The sequence below is a fragment of the Heliangelus exortis genome, chromosome 5, assembly GCF_036169615.1.
Source record: "Heliangelus exortis chromosome 5, bHelExo1.hap1, whole genome shotgun sequence".
In the NCBI taxonomy this organism is placed as follows: domain Eukaryota; kingdom Metazoa; phylum Chordata; class Aves; order Apodiformes; family Trochilidae; genus Heliangelus; species Heliangelus exortis.
The window spans coordinates 17,691,660-17,711,950 of record NC_092426.1 but is presented as its reverse complement, the minus strand read 5'-3'; the positions used below and the strand labels follow the sequence as shown (position 1 = coordinate 17,711,950).

Here is a 20,291-nt window from a genome sequence, read left to right as displayed (position 1 = left end):
GAAGGCGCAGGGAAAACATTGCTGGTGCAATTATGTGTATCTCATTTCCAACATGCAAAATCTTCTGTCTGAAATGGCAAAAACAGTAGCCCACAGGCTATGGCTACAAAACTTTAGTGTGTTTTGCAATTCCTATTACTTATTTTGCATCTTTTTCTTTGAATATGTATTGTGAAGTCAAGGGACATTTGTATTTCTTATATTCACATGTCCAGACACTACAAAACATTTTTTTGAAAATGCCCACTGTTTGGTTATGTTTCACTTCAGTGTAGAAATGCTGAGAGCTCATGTTTAGATTTTATCAAGAAAAGAGAGAGAAATGTCAAAGATCGTACATGAAAGGAAATAAAATAATTCAAAACACTTGTTTAAAAAGTTACAAAATATGACAGCATTAATGGCACTTAAAGCTATAAGCACTTAAAAGATTACCACCATATTTTTCTCAGCTTCTTTTCCTAATTTTTTTCTTTTTCTCTTTTTTTTTTTTTTTTTTTCTTTTTTTTTTTTTTTCTGAGATTATGACTGCAGCTTGTGTTTAAGCCAAAACCCAGCAAATGGGTAGAGAGCCCTGAGATAGTATGGCTGCCCTGGCCCTCATATGAATAGCATATATACTCCTATGTCTATTTTTAAAAATTCAGATTCTGGTACAGAGAACAGCAGTTTGCTGACATGCAAAAGCTATAGCTTTCTATCTGTCTTCAGAGTCTTACAGCATTAAAATTGAAGGGTTTTTTTCAGTGGTAGAAGGTATGACTGAGAAATTCTTTTAAAAAACAGTTGGCCCACTTTTTTTTTTACACCTTGATAAATATCATTAAATCACTGTTTCTCTTCTTTTAAACAGCACGAGATGTTGCATTTTCTTCGTATGTACTTTCTTGCTGTGAGTTTACATTGAATATTTCCTACACATGATAAAAAATCCATTTGTTTATTTTCCTTTTTTTCTGTCACTGGTTAAGATAAATAGCCATTGAGGTTTTTTCTTTTTTTTATTTTTTTTTTTTTATTTTTTTTAATGAAAAGAACAATCCGAACCTTAAATACATCTATGTTGGTTTCTCAAGCCAGCCCCCAGCTGTTGGCTGTATCCATGGACATTCTTTCGGAGTTTAGAAAGATAATGCAACTAATTCAAAATGGGAAAAAAAAATTTAGCTTGGATCACGTGCCAAAATGTAAACTAAGCCTTACTGAAAGTTTCTAGTTCACTCCAATCATTTCTCCTCTTCTTAATCACCAGGGGAAGGCTTTATGAATGCATACTCTATTACAAAGATGCAATTTTTCAACCCTTTCAAAGGCTCATCTTACATAGCTGCCCTTTGTCTAGAATTATACCATGGTAGGAGCACTCTGGTGATATTGCCATGGTTCAGTCTCTTCTTTTGTGTCTTGCCCTGGTAATCTTATACAGGCTGAAATTTCCATGTGCGTAGCTTTCTGTTGCCATTCTGCAGTGCTGTGTTCCTGAATAGTTTTGGCAGAGCAAGCTTGAGTCTTTATGGCACAGTGAAAAATTCTTCGATGCTATATCATTCAGACTGAATAAGGAGTCTGTATAAGGCACGTGTCTCAATATATATATGTATATAAAAACACTAATGTTAATTCAAGTCAACCATCTTTTACATTTAATTTCTGTCTTCAAGTAGTGCTTTGTTTTCATGTTCCCTTTCTTTGGTTTCATTTGGGATCACTCCATTCTCCAGGTCTGAGTGCTGCTGGATGACGCAGTTGGTCAGGACTGCAGTGCTAGAGGAGTTCTCAGAATAACACATCTTCCCTGTCTCCTCTTCCTTTTTTTCTTCATCTAAGGAGTTGTTTCGAAAGCTCTCATAAATTTTACACACATCCTCAGGGATGGTCTTTTTGAGGTCTTTGTTTTTCCTTTTGGTCATCTTAGCAGACGACCCAAACTTGTTAATGATGTTGTCCTCGGACGCCCCTTGCCCGTGCTTGTTGAGCTTATCTGGCCCTTTGAGGCGCAGGTTGTTAGGCCTATTGTTGATGCTTTCCTGAGATGAGGCCTTGAAGCGTCCCGTTTCCAAGGCAGTGAAGACAGAGCGTTTCTCTGGAGAGAGCATGTCCAAGGAATGTGCTCGCTGGTCCAGGCCCAGCCGCCTGCGCTCCATGCTGCGGATTGTGGCTGCCCGCTGAAGTTTGTCGTGGATCTCCACGCTGAGCCTCCTCCGTGTCTCTCTGAACTCAGCTGTCACGTTTGCTTTCCACTCTGCTGCGTGGGCTTTTATTTCTCCAACCTTTACAACAAGAAAGAGAAATTAATAAAAGGAAAGGAAAAGCCAAATGAAGCAACGCTCGTTCCTACAAGAGAGTATCACGTGTCCAGTCTAGAATCAGAGACCAGTCCCAGCTCCAGTGCATCCATCTGGACCCAGGCTTCAGCAGCAAAGTGGCCAACCTGGGCAAGTTCTAAACACATCAAATAGTTACTAACTAGTAGCTTGTTTGCATATAACTTGTCTGCCTGGTTCATATTTGGCCACCCTGCACAAATTACAGCTGTGTCACATGAAGAGAGGTGTTCATGCTAATCCCCCCATGGCTAAGAGCAAAATTTCTGACATATAATGTCTGCAGTAAATGGTCAGAAGTGAGCAAAATTAATCACATATGGTTATACCAATATGCTTCAGAACTGCACAACAACCAGTATAGCAACACAGTCATGTATTTTTGTGTCTTGCTCATGGATGGAGCTGTTCAGGTCCACTGAAGGTACTGTTCAGTGCCACAGAGCACGTATCAGAAATACTTATTAGATGATTTCAAGTGGAGCTCTGACTAACCAAGTCTGGAGTTCATTCTCAGAGACAAATGGAGCTATTTTTAATGGAGGTTTCCATTGCATAAATGTCCAAATACCACCTTCTCAAGCCAGGTGGAGTAGCTGTTAACACATACTCTGTGGGCAGCTTGATCATGCCCTTTAACGTCTCGCTGCTTTGTTCAGTTTTACTCCTTCACACCTGAGAGATGAATAATGGCTTAGAATAAAGCACCTACATGGCTGATGTATTTCATAAATCTCTCTTCTAAAATTATGAAATGATCAAGTTACATCTCAGTCAGTACAGGCTTTTTACAATGTTCAGCTAAAGAAGAGATTCAGGAGCACAATGCCTGCAGAAGCCCACCCAGGTCAACAATTTGCTCAGGCTGCTGTGGCCAGAACTCAGTTTCTGCTTCCAGGGATACACAAGCTGCCTTTGGTTCCACATGCCAGATGAGCAGTGTCTATTTAGAACTCTATAACCTGTGGCAAGAGGTACCTCACATCCACCATGAGAGACAGATTCCCATCTATAGATGCCTGGTGATGATCAAGCTGACAGATAAACTCCCTGTGAAGCCTCATTTTTTCATGGAGACACACAGGGGATGCACTGGGCCTCAGGTAGCACAGATACCTTTATAAAGCATAAAAAGCAGCCAGACTTGGTCTATGCCTGCTCTTCAGCTAACGCTGCCAAGTTAGCTTTGCCAGTGATGCAGGAGGAGATTGCCTTAAAAACTGAAATTATATTATTAATGTCCTCCACAATAGGCTTTAGCTCGAGTGTCATGGTAATTGCCTTCTATTTTCCATTTTTACTTGGGTGAAGCAATAACAATGTCATCTTTGTATTGTGGAAGGCATATTCTGAGTGAATTTAACCATGTTCTCACTTACACTGACAACTCAGCCTCTTCATTTTTTAATAATATGGTACTCAGCAAGGGGCCTGAATCTAAACTCTTATTCAGAACCTTATCCCCTGACACAGAGAAAGGAGGCAATACTCAGTGTAAAACCCAGGGTTAAAGTTCCTGTTTCATAATGTAGAAAGGCAACCAAAGTTTTCAGATTTTTAGAGAGAGAAGACTAAAAATTTTATCACAATTTTGTAACTAATTCCAAAGTGAAGGCTTTGGAATTACATATGTAAATTGGAATGACATAAATGTAATCCTACTGATGTGTTCTGCATATCTGGTAGTACTAATAGAGGTGTAACAACAACCCAGTTTGTTTCAGTTGCTTCCCCTACACACACCCTTTGTGAAGGAGATAAATATCAGAGCTAACTAGAAACCAAAGGCAGCCAAAGGCAGTCAGCTGCAGAGAATATTGTGTATTGGTCATGCAGAGGAGCATCCTTCTTTAGACAAGCAGGAGTCAGGTGCTTTATGCTCTCTTATAAAATGACAAACCACTGAAAAATTACTAGCCATACCTCTGCTTTTGTCTTCCTGGACAGGACTCTTAACCAGTCTCCAATCATACTCAGGACAGCAGCAAAATAGGCAAGGCCAACAAGGATCCAGAACCACACCAGGGGTTTATACCACTCCCGGTACTGGATGGCAGCATTTCCTCCTGAAATAACCACATATTTCTGCTTAGGAATCACGAGGTGCAAAAATTAGGACAAAATATCTGCAAATCTGAGAAATTCCTGAAAGTATTTCTTGACTCTTGCCAACACCTCTGTAGTTCTAGTAATAGATGAGAGGCTTATCAGATGGGAGGAACCCAGTCTTTTCTTCATTTAAGATTCTTCAAAATTACCTATGGTTCTGCTGCTATGTGACCTGCCAGAGCATCTAACAAACACCTTTCTTTATCTTGCTCATACTCTGGAGTCTGAAATTCTTACTTTGATAGTACTTAAAAGAGCATGAACACATTTCCAAAAAGAAGTTTAATTGAGCTAGTCTCCCCTATTCTGAACTGTCTGCAGCTTAATAGTTGAGAAACTATATAGTTCAACCTCTTCAGATATTGGAGTTTCCAGATTTTTTTGTTTGTAACTATAGAACTCAGAGACCTATGTGCAGGAGAAAGAAACATAGGTTTGTCTTCTCCTCCCAACGAGGATATCTGACAGGAAGCCAACCCTGCATCAGCCAGCCCTGATAATAAGGATATGCTGTCTGCTTGGATATCAGTTATGAGTATGCATTCTCTGGCCAGTGACTTGAGAAGAGATATGGATCAAATTAAGCAACAAATAACCTATATAGTTTTCATGCAATTTTTAGGATGAGCTAGTCAAACATGTATGTTAGACATTTGGCAGCTCTAATGGACTATGAAGAGCCTAAAATAAATACACTAGGAGCCAGGCTGCTACCTACCACAGAACAGAATAAATTTCTGCAAAAATGAAGCAACTACACCCTCACTTTTGAAACTCCCAGTTCTATCACAGTGTTATGTGTACTGCTATAATGAGATACAGTGAGAGGCAGGCACAGCCCTGAGCAAAGAGCCTGCACAGCCAGACCCCTTGGTGCAGATGAAGAAACACCATCCTTGGTGGTACCTGTGTAAATCTCTGCCTGAAATGCAAATTCACCAGGGGACTCAGGCAGAGGATTGAGTATGTCCTGTACTCCAGTCTTAGTTAGAAAAGAGACACCACTGTGTACCTCTCTATGACTTTTAGGATTTCCCTCCATTAAAATCACCAGACAACACAGCTTGGTGCTTCCCCCTGAGCTTTTTGCAGCCTGAGACATTTCTACAACTCTTTAATTTTATCCAGACTCAGTATGAGTGTATATACAGTGATTGAACATCCCTGTGGAAGCTCAGACATTTGAGAACTGGCAGATACCCAAATATAGCTTTTGATATTAATCTCTCCCCATACACCACATGAATCACTCTCTCTTTTCCAGTATTTAAGAACTGAAATGATGGGAGGTTGGGGCTGCTGTTGCTATGGTACAAAGAGGCTCTTCTGATCATACATGTCCCTGAGGAAGCTTCCTATGGTTCAGATTGCCTAGGTCTGTCTTAACGAGTACTCAGGCAACTGAGACCACTTTTTTCAGCCTATCAGACATTCTGGTTTTTAAGGGCCCACCCACAATTTTGTTTCTGACAGTGGTATAAAAACTTTCCCACTCTGTCAAGAGCTGGGACATTTTCTAGGTGGAATAAAACAGCTTAGCTCCACTGAAGCAGTTTTATCCAATGCAAAGTAGGATTTTCCCTTTGATGTCAATGGGACAGAGAGACTGAGATCTTAAATCGACAGATTATAGAATTGACAGAAACATGTCCTAAAACCAGCAAAGAAACCCAAATCTCCTGGTGATCACTTGCCTTAAATGCTTCTAATGAGATCACCTCTGAATTTTTCTCATTCTGTCTCCTCTTTTTGATTTCTGAAAAATCTTGGCTGGTAGTAGCCACCAAGCTGTGGATTATGTTCTTCCAATCATGCTGGATTTGGAACAAGTTAATTTAATATTCAGGGATTTTTTACTATTATATTATGAAAGGAAATTACACCAAAGTCTAAAATGCTTAAGAAAAATATTGTGAGTTATTTTTATTTCACACTGTGATACTACAGAGTATCAGTAAGGTTCTCTTCACATTTAAGTGGTTAAAGTGGACCAAGCTCATACAGTTACTTCTGTATCTGAGTGCTCCATATCTGGGGCTCTCTTTGTTCAGTGTCTTTTTTTTTTTTTCTTTCTCAATAATTCATGACTTCTATACCATTGTGTCAGAAAAAAAAAAAAAAAGAGAGAGATCTTGTCTTCAAAGATCTTGTCTTCAAAAAAAAAAAAAAAAAACTTGTCTACAGCTCTTCAGAAAAGAAAGAAAATTTTTCATATCTCTGCAGCTTCAATTTTTGTTTTTTATGCTTTTAAACCGCTCTTATTTCACTGATTTATAGAAAGCAGTGAAATAATAGCATAATATAGCTGTTTTTAACATAGGCATCTTAATGCCTTTAATTAGGACCACTAACAGGACTGAGGTGTAGGGGTCATGTACTACTGGGAAAAAAAAAATCCACTTATTTTAACCACCTATTTGTTAGCAAAGCAGTGGAATGAAAAAAAAAATCTCTCACCTCTCCAAGCAACAATCTTGACACCCTCTTTGGTAACTGATAAGAATGGGTATTTTTAGTTCTTTCTAGTACTGTATTAATCTTGGAGAGCATCCTGCTAGCACTGAGATTCATGCCCCATTAGTTCTTCTCTTCCTACATCAATTTTCCACAATAAGGCAACTGCAATGTCAAAATTTCTGCCAAGGTTAGAGGAAAAAAAATGCAATTTCTGAGATGTTGCACCTCCTACTGCATCCAGCCAGAGATTTCTCCAGCCCTATGGCTCAGCCCTACTTTGTAAAAGCTTTATTCATTCATCTTTTTGACTACTTGCTTCAGCAGTTAGCCTCAGACTGAGTCTTAATGGACTAATACAAATCTTCAATTCAATGAGGAAGTCATTTGACTTGTGCATAATTCATTGAACAATAAAAGGATAATCAGGACCTCCCAGACTCTCATTATCTGCACTGTTGAAAGCTTGCAACCTGTAAATGGAAAGGCACCTGGATCTCAAATCAGCCTGGTGTCCTATTACTGCATCAAAAATACCTGGCACCATTTCACTGGAATATAAGTGTGAAAAGCCTCCTCTCTACACCAGGAAATGAAAGCTAGGAGCCATGGCCCTTGTGCATGGTACCTGGGCTCAAAGATGCTCACCTGCTACAAAGTCACCAAAGCCCACGGTAGTCAGAGTGACAACCACGAAGTAGATGGACTCCAAGGCTGTCCAACCCTCGATGTGTTTGAAGATAAATGCAGGAATGGTCACAAAGACAATGCAGCCTGCCAGGATGAAGAGGATTGTAGAAATCACACGGATCTTTGTTTGACTCACTTGTTTTTTCTAGAAAAAGGAAATAACAAAAGAAAAAAATTATAATAATATTTTTCAGTAGGTTTCTGGGACTCTATGCCCTGTGAATGGCAGACTGAGCATGCTGGTGTCACCTGGTATTTCTCTTTCTTCCTTTTGTGAGTTTATTAGGTAAACAACAAACCTTCCTCTCTGCTGGTGAGAGCCCTCACTTAGTAATAGTGAACCTCTATGTCTGGCCTCACAAAAATGTTGATTCCCATTTTCTATGCACTAGATAGTCACTAAACTAGTAAAAAACAGCCTGGAAAAACAGTCCTGAGCTTCAGAAAGGTTCCAATACACTCCAGTCTGGGTTCAGTGTGTAAGAAGAAGTGCACATCCACACCTCCATACATATGTACATACAGCCAAGTTGCCTCACCAGCCCCAAGCTTGTTGCATTCAACAAACAAGACCAAGACTTAAACAAAAATAAAACTGGGTTTTTTTGTTCTAAACCCCTGAGATTTTATAATTGATTATATGTAAATTACAATTTTACAATAGAAATAATTGATTTTCTGGGTTTTCTACATTTTCCTTGACGCAGGATTTCCAGCTTTCATTCAAAAATATATACCAAATAGCTTGAGATAAAATTGACTTTACATATCCACATTAGAAAGCTCGTGAACAAAGAGCATGTGTATTACTGGCTGCTATAAACTGCATACAAATATCAGAAGGGTAGTTGCAATATTTTATATTCCTAGATCACGTAAACTCTCATTTTATTGAATATAAACTTATATTCTGTTTCCAGTAATGCTGATGCAAGCTTGGATTAACAAAACTGGTGGCTTAATTTCTGTTCTGTAAGTAAATTCAATATTAAATAGTTTCAAAAGAAAGCTCAATTTTATTAGCAATCTTATTGTGAGTTAATTACAGTGGCAGTGTAAATTCTCTATTTATCTTGGAAAAGAAATGTGGAGGTCACTGTAAGTCACATATTTACAAATTAGTTTTCCAAATCAAGCATCTCCCTGAACCAGAAATGAGATCTCATTTCAGATGAGGACATTGCCTAGACAGGAAATAAGGTCTCAGGACTTATCTTTATAATTTACAGAAAGGATATGCCTTGAACTGGTTAATATCTAACCAGCTTCTGAACAGTACTACTGCAGGCACTAAAGCATGAGAGTGTACTTCAGAGATTCAGTGGCAGATGCTCATTAGGCACTCATTTAACCTGCCGTGCTCTGCATTTAGAGCCCTACTAGCAGAAAAAATATACTGTATTTCAGAAATAGTTTTAGTTCTGAAACTGTTTGAGATGATCCCTATGCTTAATTTGGTTTTGTGTGTGTGCATTGTTTTCTGTGTCTGGCTGAACAAAAAAATGTTAAATAGGATTAGTAATATAATGCCATAAATGAGATTATTATAATACAAGACAGCTAATAAAACTGAAACTGAAGTACCACAGAGAAAAACAACATAAGGTTATAAAACCTGACTTGACTTCTTTTCTTTTTTTTTTCTTTTTTTTTTTTTCTCTTTTTTTTTGAGTAGTTTGCTAAAATACTGAAGGATGATCTAGCTTAAGAATTACAGAAACACATTCACAATGGCAGGATTTCAGACTCCTATGTAGTGAAGGGAAAACAACTGATCACATGGATCTTTTATGGTGCTTTAGATTGGCACACTTGTTTTTTTGCCATGGAGGAGAGGGGAAAAAAACCCAAATTCTTGTTTTTTTACTTTTTTAGGCAAGGTGAATTGTTTTCTTCTACTAAGTGCTTCAGTTTCCTGGCACCTAAAAATGAAATGGCAGACACATGGCTAGAGTGGAAGTCATGAGGCAGATGCAGTGCTGGATAGTACAGGGAATCCTTGAACAAAAAGTACTTTGAAGCTGTCAGGCTCTCCAAGCAAAGCAAAGTTACACACAGTAGCCCTTCCTCCAGTCCCCATGTAGTTACATTAAAATGCATTTCAGTGTGTGTCAGGATTGTTTTGTCTCATGGCAGAAACAAGAGTGGAAGGAATGGCCTACAAATCCATACCAGGAGTTCAGAACATCTACTTGCTCTTGGATTATAAATTCAGCCTAAGGTTGCTGGGGTTTTTTGATTAAAACCAGCAATGATGTCAATGAGAGGCTCTGCAGAAAGGGCTGGCTCGTGGTTATTGTGCAGTTCTGTCATTCCCACAAAAGCTGAGCAGCTAAGGCTCTGGTTTTTTTATTTACTTTTCCACCAGTACAATGAAGTCAGAAAGCAACGATGGATCTGGCACAGCATTTTTGGAGCCACTAAAAAGAGCACAGAAGCAATACCCAAAAGCAGAATTACTTAATGGGCAAAGACATGAAATGCAGGCACAAAAGTGGTCTTTTTACACTTAGATATGCACTCTGGGGGCATTGACAGGAAAGTATAACTGCTATAGATCAAAAAATGCTAACGCATAGATGTCATATTCACGGAATATGTACATTGTAGTGATCAGTGATTACAGAAAGGTTGGTTTGCATGGCTTTGCAGATGGAGTTGGCCTTCTTATTCTCCCACACAGAACATAATTTTGTGCTGCCCAGGTTCTCAGGAACAAGGAATTGCAGCCTTTGCATTTCTGATTTGGTGCAGTTGTATTCTGATGAGACTGGAGTAGCCTAAGCCACTGCAGTATTACGTTGTACTGAGTCATCATCTAAAGAAATACAGATATTAAAAATACATACTAATGGCTGAAAAATATGAACAAGTTCATAACTCAGGCCTTTGACTTGCAGAGTCTGAAAAATTAGGCTGGTATTTTCACAGGAAGAGGAAGAAACACTAAGTTCTACAAAATGGGTTTTGTGGGGTTTGGTTTGTTTTGTCTCTCCTCAGGATAATATATTTCATAGGGACAGCCATCTTATGACTTTTTGATTGTTTTATTCTCTATTTCCAGCTTAATGACCTGATCACCATGTTATATAATTGGTTTTCCACTTGCTTGCTCTTCTTGCCACCTCCACCTACTCCTACTTAGCCTTGTGTTACCGTTCAGGATTCTGTAATAAGACTCCAAATAAACTCATGAATACTGCAGGTCGCTGCAGTCTAATAGGTCTATCTGTCTGTCTGTCAATGAAAATTGGGTGTTTCAAGCATTCCCAGAGTAGATGAACTTCTAACAGCCTTGTGGAAAATGTTCTTCAGCTGTCCTCTGGCGGTACTACCATACAAAAATATCATTTAGTATTCTAACACCGAAGGAAATTTGTGTTATATTTGCGATTTAAAGCCAAATACTGGCAAATAGCTGAGAAATTACAGCCAGCCTAACACATCCTCTGAGCCCATTTTGTGGCATAAATACAGGTTTTTCTATAGGTGTCAAAATGAAACAGTAAGAGAAACCATTCTCTGTGAATTGTAGTTCATCTCACAGTGGTTTAAGTAAAAGGAAAACACACTTGAAATAGATGTTTTCTACTTCTTTTTTTTTTATTAAATCTTATTTTACCAGCAAGTTCTCTTCATTATGATGAAACAGATAATTTGTGAGACATTCATAAAATATAAATAAATTACTGCTTGCTAATGAGAGAGGCTTCAATTTAAATGCGACCAGAGATAATCTGGAAAAAAATAAAGGAGGAACCTAGAAAGAAAAACTGGAGACTTTTCAATCATATAAGAAGATATTAAGAGTCATTTCCATTGACTAATGAAGGTGTGGCTTTTACTCTTGAAGTGGTTAAGTGCTAAAAAGGCAACATGACTGCATAGGACATCACCATCCTCACATTAATTCAAACAACAAAATGTCAATCTCCTTCAGTGCCAAGAGGGGTGAGGACAGACATTCTCATGGAGACATCCTTGTCAGTGGAACTTAGTTCTTATACATCTTTTCCAACAGTGACTGTGACCTTGCTTTTTTCTTGTTTTCTATTACATTCACTGCTACCTTAATGATTTTGGTCTTAGCCAATAATTTCAGGAGTCAAAGGAAATCCCTCTCTCTTTTCCTTTTATGTTTTTTTCTCTCCTTAGCCATTAACTCAGGCACAATGTTTCTGACCTAACTGTTAACAAAATGTGGACCAAACAAGATTCTTAAGTTCCCACTCTAAGACCTCAGGGATGACACATATTCCTTCCAAAACAGTGTAGACTCTTTTTTCCATGTAGAAGACTGGAATAATGGGATAAACAGATGCTACAGCTACTTTTCAGACTGTATTAAATGTCTAGAATCTAGAATTCTAAAATCCTAGAATCATAGAATGATTAGAGTTGGAAGATCACCTCGCTCCAACCCCCTGCCATGGGCAGGGACACCTACCACTAGACCAGGTTGCTCAAGGCTCCATCCAACCTGGTCTTGAACACTTCCAAGAAGGGGACAACCACAACTTCTCTGGGCAACCTGTTCCAGCAACTCATAGCCCTCACAGGAAATTTTTTTTCCTTGTGCCTTACCTCTTCAAGTTTAAAGCCATTACCCCTTGTCTTATCCTTACCCTCTCTGGAGAAAAGCTCCACCCCAGTTTTCCTGGAGGCTCCCTTCATCATATTTCAGGTATGTATATTCCAAGATTTTGTAGTGTCACCCCCCATTTCACAGAAATTCCCCCAGTATACAGTACTATTCAACCAAAACTAGCACTGGAACTGTTGCTGCTTCACAGTGAGCTCAGATGGTTCCTCTGTTTTCCAAACATTTTCTTTTCTGAATTTCTGACAAATAACCTCAAGACTCCAAGCAAGCTGTACACCTTTCTGTCCAGATGACCAATGGCATAATTTTAGTGCCAGTACACTGTGCCTTCATGGAGCAGCATGCTGTCCTCATCTGTCCACAAGGCTCTACTATTTCAAATACTCCTCCAAGCAAAACACATTTCTTTAATATTTCTTTTGTTCCCTTCACCTACTCTAAATTTTATCTCCTCTCCCACGCTGACAACTATTCTTGGAACAGATTGTCTCTGTCCATGCACTAATTAAACAGCTTGTCTTCTAAATCACTTCCTCCACATAAAAATATTTTTAAAAGAGGTCTTTGTATTGAAAGTATAAAACAGAATACTAGATATAAGCTATTATATTTTTCTCTGTCAGAAACGTTAATTCTGTCCTTAGTTAAAACATTTTTGCTAGGTTAGTGTAGACAGTGCAGATGGACACAGATTCATGCTGCTTGCCTATCAGGTCAGTCAAATTCAAGCCAGCTCTGGTCCAGAGCCTGGCACTTATGTCAGTGAAGTGTGATGCCCATCTCAACAGGCTGTACAGAAAGACTGGCACAGCACTAGGCTCACAGAGCTCTTCAGTACTTAGTGGTATGCTCAACACCCCTTGAAAGAGCAAGAGCAGAATTCTAAATAACATTTTTTAAATATATACAACAATTCAGATATCCTCATGGGTTAAGAACAGTGGTTTGAACCATTCCACTAGAGACAGGCTTCCCCCACTCTGTCTAACCAGCCCTTTCAGTGCCTAAGTACTATTTTAATTCTCATGCTTTATAAAAAATGCTGCTAGAGCTGCACAAGAAGGTGCAAAATCTATCCCCTGTTTTCTAACTGTATTACCACAGAGGAGATAGATATAAAAAGCTGCAAGCACTCACATTTGTTACTAAGCTTGGGAGAGACAGTCCTGAACACATGCTAGGCACAGGTCAGAGTAAATGACTTTTTTTACATCACTGTTTTTTCCCCACAAAACAACACTTACTTCTGCAGAGTGTTTGCCTAGACCCAGATGGAATCTACAGCAAGATTCTCACAGAGCAGCAGCTTTCTCTAATGCTAATTTTTTAATCCTCTAGGCGTGTATCTTGCTGCAGTCATAATGTCAGTAGATACTGTGTTATGAAAATACAGAAACACTGGCTTGGAAATTTTCTAGGCTTCATATTCATATTTTCAACATTTTTTCTCTCTCTAGAAAGCAGACATAAGCTTCTGATATGCATCAATTTCTGCATGTTTCTTGTTGCAATATAGAAGAAACAAAAGTAATAACACCAAAGCTCTGTTCTGGCTGAGCTGTGTTCAGGCCAAGAAAAAAATAAAGGTTGAATAAGAGGGAATGTATAAATATGCTTTTCTCTGACACTGGAGCAGACAAAGGGCAGCAGAGGCTCATGGCACAGACTTAACCAATTTCAAAGGACGCTTGCAAAGACCAAGTGTGGAAAGCATTGCTCCTTCCTTGCTTCCTTCAACTCCCTTCTGAGTTACAGCCCCCTTCCCCTCTCTTAGGCAGTTCAAGAAGTGGTTGATTATGGTTGCTCCACATCACTTCCCTGTACCTGCATGGATTTTACCTTGTCATTCCTGGTAATCCTGATTTTGATAAGTTTTGAGTCAATGAATTTATCTTGCTGGTGCAGTTCTGAGTAAAAACTAAAATCCAGTTATGATGGTGCAAATAAAAGGTCCCCATAGCAGCATGGCAGGATTTATGAGTATATGCTTGGCATCTAATTAAGAAATGCACTGAGACAGAGAAAGACAATTAGTGTAGCTAGATCAATGGGAGTTATCTAGTTATCTATTGCATGACATGGCCACTTTCAAAGACTGAGCTAGAAAAAGAAAATTGAATTTCATGTTAGAATTATCTCCTCCTTGCAGGCTGGAGAAATTCAATATTCCTTTTTTTAGCTCTCTTTGGGCCTTAATTTCTTGTTCTGTCATTATTTTGTTTTGGTTTTTATCTCTACAGTGGAATAGAGCATCCAGATTTCTTTCTGCAGAACATTTCCATAGTGATTAGGAATGTAAAAACATCATTCATCAGGCTAGAGTGGATAGTTTGTTGGATTAGATATTGAAAAGTAAAACAGTGACCTTTTGAAACAAGGAGAACTTCAAGCTAGATTCCTTGCATCTGTTTCTAGCCCTCAGTTTGCAATTTCTGTTTGGTTTGGAGTAACTGGCTAAGAAACCTTCCCTTTCCCCTTCTTGGATACACTGGCATTCCCTGTAATAAGTTCTTGAAGAAGCCTCCAAAGCATATTATGTATTTAGCATGAGATTTCTTATAGATACTAACACTATAAAGATTGCAATATTATAGTCTTTGTAGACAAAATCAGTATTTGTATGTAGCCAAGTAACCAAAGAGCATTCTCTTGCATCAGGAGCCCACAGAGGGAGAATTTTACCCTATCACACAGGGGGGAAAGTAAAATGAAATTTCCAGAGCAGCTCTCCTCAGATAAAAAACAAAACAAAACAAAACAAAAACAAACCAAACCAAACCAAACCAAAAAAAAAAAAAAACAAAAAAAAACCAAACCTAAACAACAACAACAAAAAAACCAAAAACCAAACCAAAAAACCAAACAAACATAAATTTGGAAAGAGTGGAAAATGTGTCACCCCTAGAAATGTTCCTCCATGCCTCAATTTTTTCCCTTCTCTTCCCATCCTTCTCCAACATTTGCAGTAGCTTCCACTGCTTATCTGCAAAGGTAAAAGGAGGAGGGCAGGCAGTGCCTTCAAAAGGAAAAATCTGGCAAAGGGTGAAGAATGTATCACATAACTTGTCTCATGGTTCCAAACAGTTCTTGGTGCCCCAATGACATGTATGTGCCAAGAGAAAATATGAACTTGTAAATTACATTAGAGTGTTTAATATAATATGTTGACAGTCCTGAAAGGTGAAGGTTGAACATGTAAGGCAACACAACACTAAATTTACCACCTTCATTCAGGCTTTGCATAAGATTTAAATAGTATATCCTGAGTGGGATATTAGTACAGTTCTCATGCCTGGGACAAGGCACCATAAACAGGTATCCTCATGAAGTAATTTCTATCTATTGCCTTTCAAGGTCCATCAGCCCCCTCACACTCTGACTTTGATGCTTCCCACATTAGGTTTGAAGGATATTTGGAAGAAGACTAACAGAAACGGCTATGTATTTGTTGAGGGAGAGGGGGATCAACCATTATTACAGTAGGAGTGATTTTATCTTGCAGTTGTATTTCTGTCTTGCTTTTTCCTGCACCTCCTATATTGCAAATTAAACAGGTTTGAGTTTAAGATTTTCTTTAGGATATAAATCAGGTTTTCAGAGATGGCAACACCCTGTCACAGAGGATATGGTATCCCAGCACTGTACTGTTAGGAACACAGATAAGTTTCCATAACAATACGACCAAAATTTAAGACCTTAAAAAAGGAGCATATTTCCCATTACTGCTTAGGAAACAGTTTCACTTTCACACTGGTGGTTGAAAAGTTCACATCTCACATTTATCAGCAGCTTCCACTGAAGTATCTCATATTTTAAGCTTTACACAGAGTGTCTAAGAATCCCTAGCTGCTTGGTAAACTGCTAATCATGCTTTCAGCTCGTTTGTCTTGTGTTTCATGACAGATAACTGCTTGAGATTCACGGGGTTTATTTGCAGTGCCCTTCACTGCAATTAAAAGTTACATGACTAATATTAATTTGAGCAGGTGTCAGGCAGGTATAGTTTTACACTTTAAGTGTTGGGTTAGTGCAGCAGGGGGGCGGGGGGGAGGGGGGAACCACCTCTGGCCAATGCTGAGCCTTCAGCAACAGTGGAAGTGCCTCTGCAATTACCATATTCAAGAAGGGGAAATGAACTGCTATAGCTATAACATGACACTTCTGAGTAGTGGTTCCTAAACATTTCAAACCATAAAGAAGAACTATTTAACTCACTCCCTTAATAAAAAAATTGGGTTCAGGATCTGCACAGACAACTCCTTGCTACTGCTTATTCTGAGATCATTCCGACTAACCTGGTTCCAAACCAAGTGAGAGGTAGCAAGAGCTGAGCTATGATACAGAGAAAGAAATACCACTCATCTGTTTTCACCATGGAAAACAGAAAAGAAGCAGATGGAGGCAACAATACCTGGCAAAAGGACAAAGATCATATGCAAGAGATAATCTCTGATGTATATAAATTTAGCCTGAGTTTGAATTTGAATTTACATTCAAATTAACAGTGGAATAAACCCCCTTCCTGAAAATGTACTTCAGCATTACTCTATTGTTTCTGTGTTCTTCTTTAAGGATGATACATCATCATACATAGACTGATCATCCATGGAAGGGTTTGGAAACATTTCTACTCAGTATCAATTGCCAAAACTCCCACTTTGCTCTAAAGTCAGTTTTGGCTTTTTTTAGCACTAATGCCTATCTAGATAACAGAGGATCTTGGATTCATATACTATGATGAGTCCATTCTATATAAAATCAGAAATCAGTGTAATGAAAATCACTTCCCAAACAAAAAAAAAGAGCTGTTATTATTTGCCATAATACAGATGGATACCTGAACAGTGATTTGTAAAGCCTTTGTATCACTCATGGATTCTTGACAAGTTTTTGTACAATAGTTCTGGTTTAATATCTGCAAAATATTATAGATGACAAGAGTATGACTCCAGTAAGAATTATTGAAGGTTTAAACCTCTAATAATTTTAAATCATGAAGAAAGAATAATCAAAACATACAAAAAGGCCTCACATAAGCAGAAAAAACAGTCCAAGATTTCCTCTGAAGTCCCCTGCAGTCAGCAGTGACACTCACAGAAAGAGGTCTCACAGTAATACCTGTGATAATTACTTTGGGAAATGGACTTCAGTGCATATTGGGTTTCAGTTTTGGTGCACTGGAGATGACTTGACATTCCCAGATAACACTACTCTTTGGATTTAAGATAGTTTTAAAGCCTAGTTTCAGAATAGTCTTTTCTCCTCTGTTTATAGTTTCATCTTTTCAGTGAGACTAACTTGGTTCTAAAATTAGAGCTATTATTATCATCTCTTCCTGGTGCTGACAGGTTCTCCCTTCTTAGAGCTGCTGTCTTCTCCTTCTAGCAACCCCAGGAATGCCCTTTAAACTATCACCAGAGTCAAACCCTCCTGGGGCTCTCTTGAATGGTAGGTTCACTTCAAGACTTTCATGATCCTCTCTTTGAAGTGGCCTCAGGCTGAGAGGCCTAATAGACATTGTTAATCAAACCAAAATGTTTAAAAGACCTTGCAGAGATTTCACAATCTGAATTTAACCGTTCAGGTGATTATTAAACCTGAAATTATATGATGGTTTGCAAGAGGTTATTAACCTGCAGGATTTAGTAAAGATGTGCTCCACAGACAGCCCATGGAAGCTTTAGATTCTAAATTCATACTCAGCAACAAAGACCAGTGGATAAGAACAAATGAACAAAGGTTTGATGTGCTTAAGCTACTTTCCCTGAAGCAAATTAGCTGTAAGCATCACTAACTGAATTAAAGACCCAGTTAGAGGACATAAAATGCCAAGACTTGTGATCCCTAGACTTTGTCGTTAATTTTTTACTATTAACATACTTTCTTAGAACTGTACAGAAAAAGATACTTTCTTGCATCTCAGATAAAATGGAGGGGGGAAGCAATCCACAGAGTAACACCATCATATTCAAAACCATGCCGCAAGGCAGTGGTTGAATCTAAAATACAATCCAGAGCTTAATTTGGCTCTAGTGGATGAAGAGTGATTGCATATAATGAAGTCTGCACCATTAGTTGATAATTCCATAGTACTATCATTTGCCTGTAACCTCTATTGAGCACTGAAACATGAGAACTACTAAAGCAGGTGATAATCAAAAGCAAAAATAAAATTTCCTGCTATCTTTCCATCATCATAATTAAAGCAGATGATCCATAATTAAAGCAGATGATGTGGACTGCAACACCACAAGGAGAAAAGTATTTCAGAGTCAGTCTTGTATATTTGCTACTCTTTCATCTTCCACTTCAGCTTTGTAAGAGTCTACTGAAACACTTCTGCCAAGCATACTATATAGTAAAGTGCCCAGATGGTGCTGGATCTGGACTGCTTTACACACAAGAAAAGCAATTAGAACAACTCTGCATAAGAAGGTCATTGAAGGAGTTCAGAGAAGGAGCAGAGAAATACATTCTTAGAGTATAAAGAGACCAAAAGTCTTCCTTGTAACAGATAGATTACCGATGAATTAGAGGATAATGCAGCCAAAATTTTCCAGACTGCAATGCTCATCTGGACAATGAAGTCTTGGATTTCAGGAGTGCTCATGCATTTAACTTAAACAGTTGTCAAACTATTTTTCAAGAGGACTGAAACATGCTTTCTCACCATGCCATCTTTTTTCCTGGACAGTAAAACTCCTTTCAAGAGGATGGAGCGAGGTGTGCATCCATCAGAAGTGGTTCCCAACACACTCCAGTGTGGTGGGAGAGATACTGTTTGAAGTTCCACATGCTTAAAAACTCATTGTGCTGAGGCACATCAGCCTTAAAATTGCTACAGACAAGTGATTTGGAAGAATCTAACACAGCATTGTGGTTTTAGGCAGTTACTTTTGAACTTATTGAATTTGGATGAGGTAGACAAGCTGAAAGAAACAGAGGGAGAGCATTTGCTGACTCGGATGTGTTCACGCTCAGTATGCTACCTGCTCTTCCAAGACGCTCTTTCTGCCATGCTCTTTGCATAGTGCCTATGCAGATATTCAAGTTATGAATTCTTACAGTAACTACATTCCTTACTTTCACGTTTTGGCCACCAGCTGATTTACAAAAAGCATTACCTCAAATATAAAATAGAGAAACTGAAAATGAAATTAAAATACTTAAGAGATCCATAAGGCACCATGGATTTATTGACAACTACTAGAGTATATCTGAGTTTTTTTAATTCTTCTTATGATGTAAAGTCCATTTTTAGCCAAATATGGTTTGCTAGGATTAAGAAGGATAAAACATTGTGTGCAATTTTTTTCTGCCAGTATTTGACTTTGCATGCATCCGTAAACCTAGTGATAAATAATTGCAAAATTCAGACTGGGGTCTAGGGTTGGTTTTTTTGTTTTTTTTTTTTTAATCACTCCTGAATTTCAGGATGCTCAGATTTGAAATTTACATTCAGGTGCATATCTACCTGAAATATACACCACATAAGTATCTACATATGTAAAGCAATCCTTTGTTGACCTGCAAACACCCTTTTTTATTCTTGCTTAGAGAACTCAGATGGACCTTTAAGGTGTTACAGGCAAAAGAATAGATAGTGAGCTATAATTGCTTGCATCCATTTATTCTGGGTTTGTAAATCAGTACTCTAAAACACTTCTTTTTATCACCACACAGATTTTTTTTTTCCTGCCCAAGTTATTCTGCTGCATAGGGAGCAAGACAGCAGCAGCTTCAAAGAACCAAATTCCCAACTAATGAGTGAGGCACAGAATTATAGGAATCAAATGAAAAATATTTCAAGTCAGCATACTCTATGTTCTGCATAATATTTCTCTCCACAACTATATCACCTTTGGTCTTTCAATAACAAGGTGATCTTGTGCATGAGGAGAACATTTACATATTTTTTTCCTCAAAGTCTTTGTGTAGGTAATTTACCAAGTTCATGTGAAACATTACTTTTGCTGGTGAAAGGGAATTTTGGGATTTATGAGGGAAAATTTCCTCTGCCATGCAGTGAGTGTCTATTTGCTCCTGCTTTCCCTTTCTTCTAGCATGTCTTCACATCAGCTCCCCTTAATTTCTATCATCCATAACCACTT

The 20,291-nt window shown here is 38.4% G+C and overlaps 1 protein-coding gene across 1 annotated transcript in view; it reads right to left on the bottom strand.

Moving 5' to 3' along the window:
- Positions 1-376: 376 nt before the first annotated feature.
- KCNK10 (potassium two pore domain channel subfamily K member 10) overlaps positions 377-20,291 on the bottom strand; it is a 39,419-nt gene continuing 19,504 nt past the window's right edge. The window contains exons 5-7 of the mRNA XM_071745825.1: positions 7,536-7,722; positions 4,248-4,390; positions 377-2,270 (exon numbers count right to left, since the gene is read on the bottom strand). Coding sequence (XP_071601926.1) covers positions 1,644-2,270; positions 4,248-4,390; positions 7,536-7,722 — 957 coding nt within the window. The 3' untranslated portion in view covers positions 377-1,643. The remainder of the gene's footprint in view (positions 2,271-4,247; positions 4,391-7,535; positions 7,723-20,291) is intronic.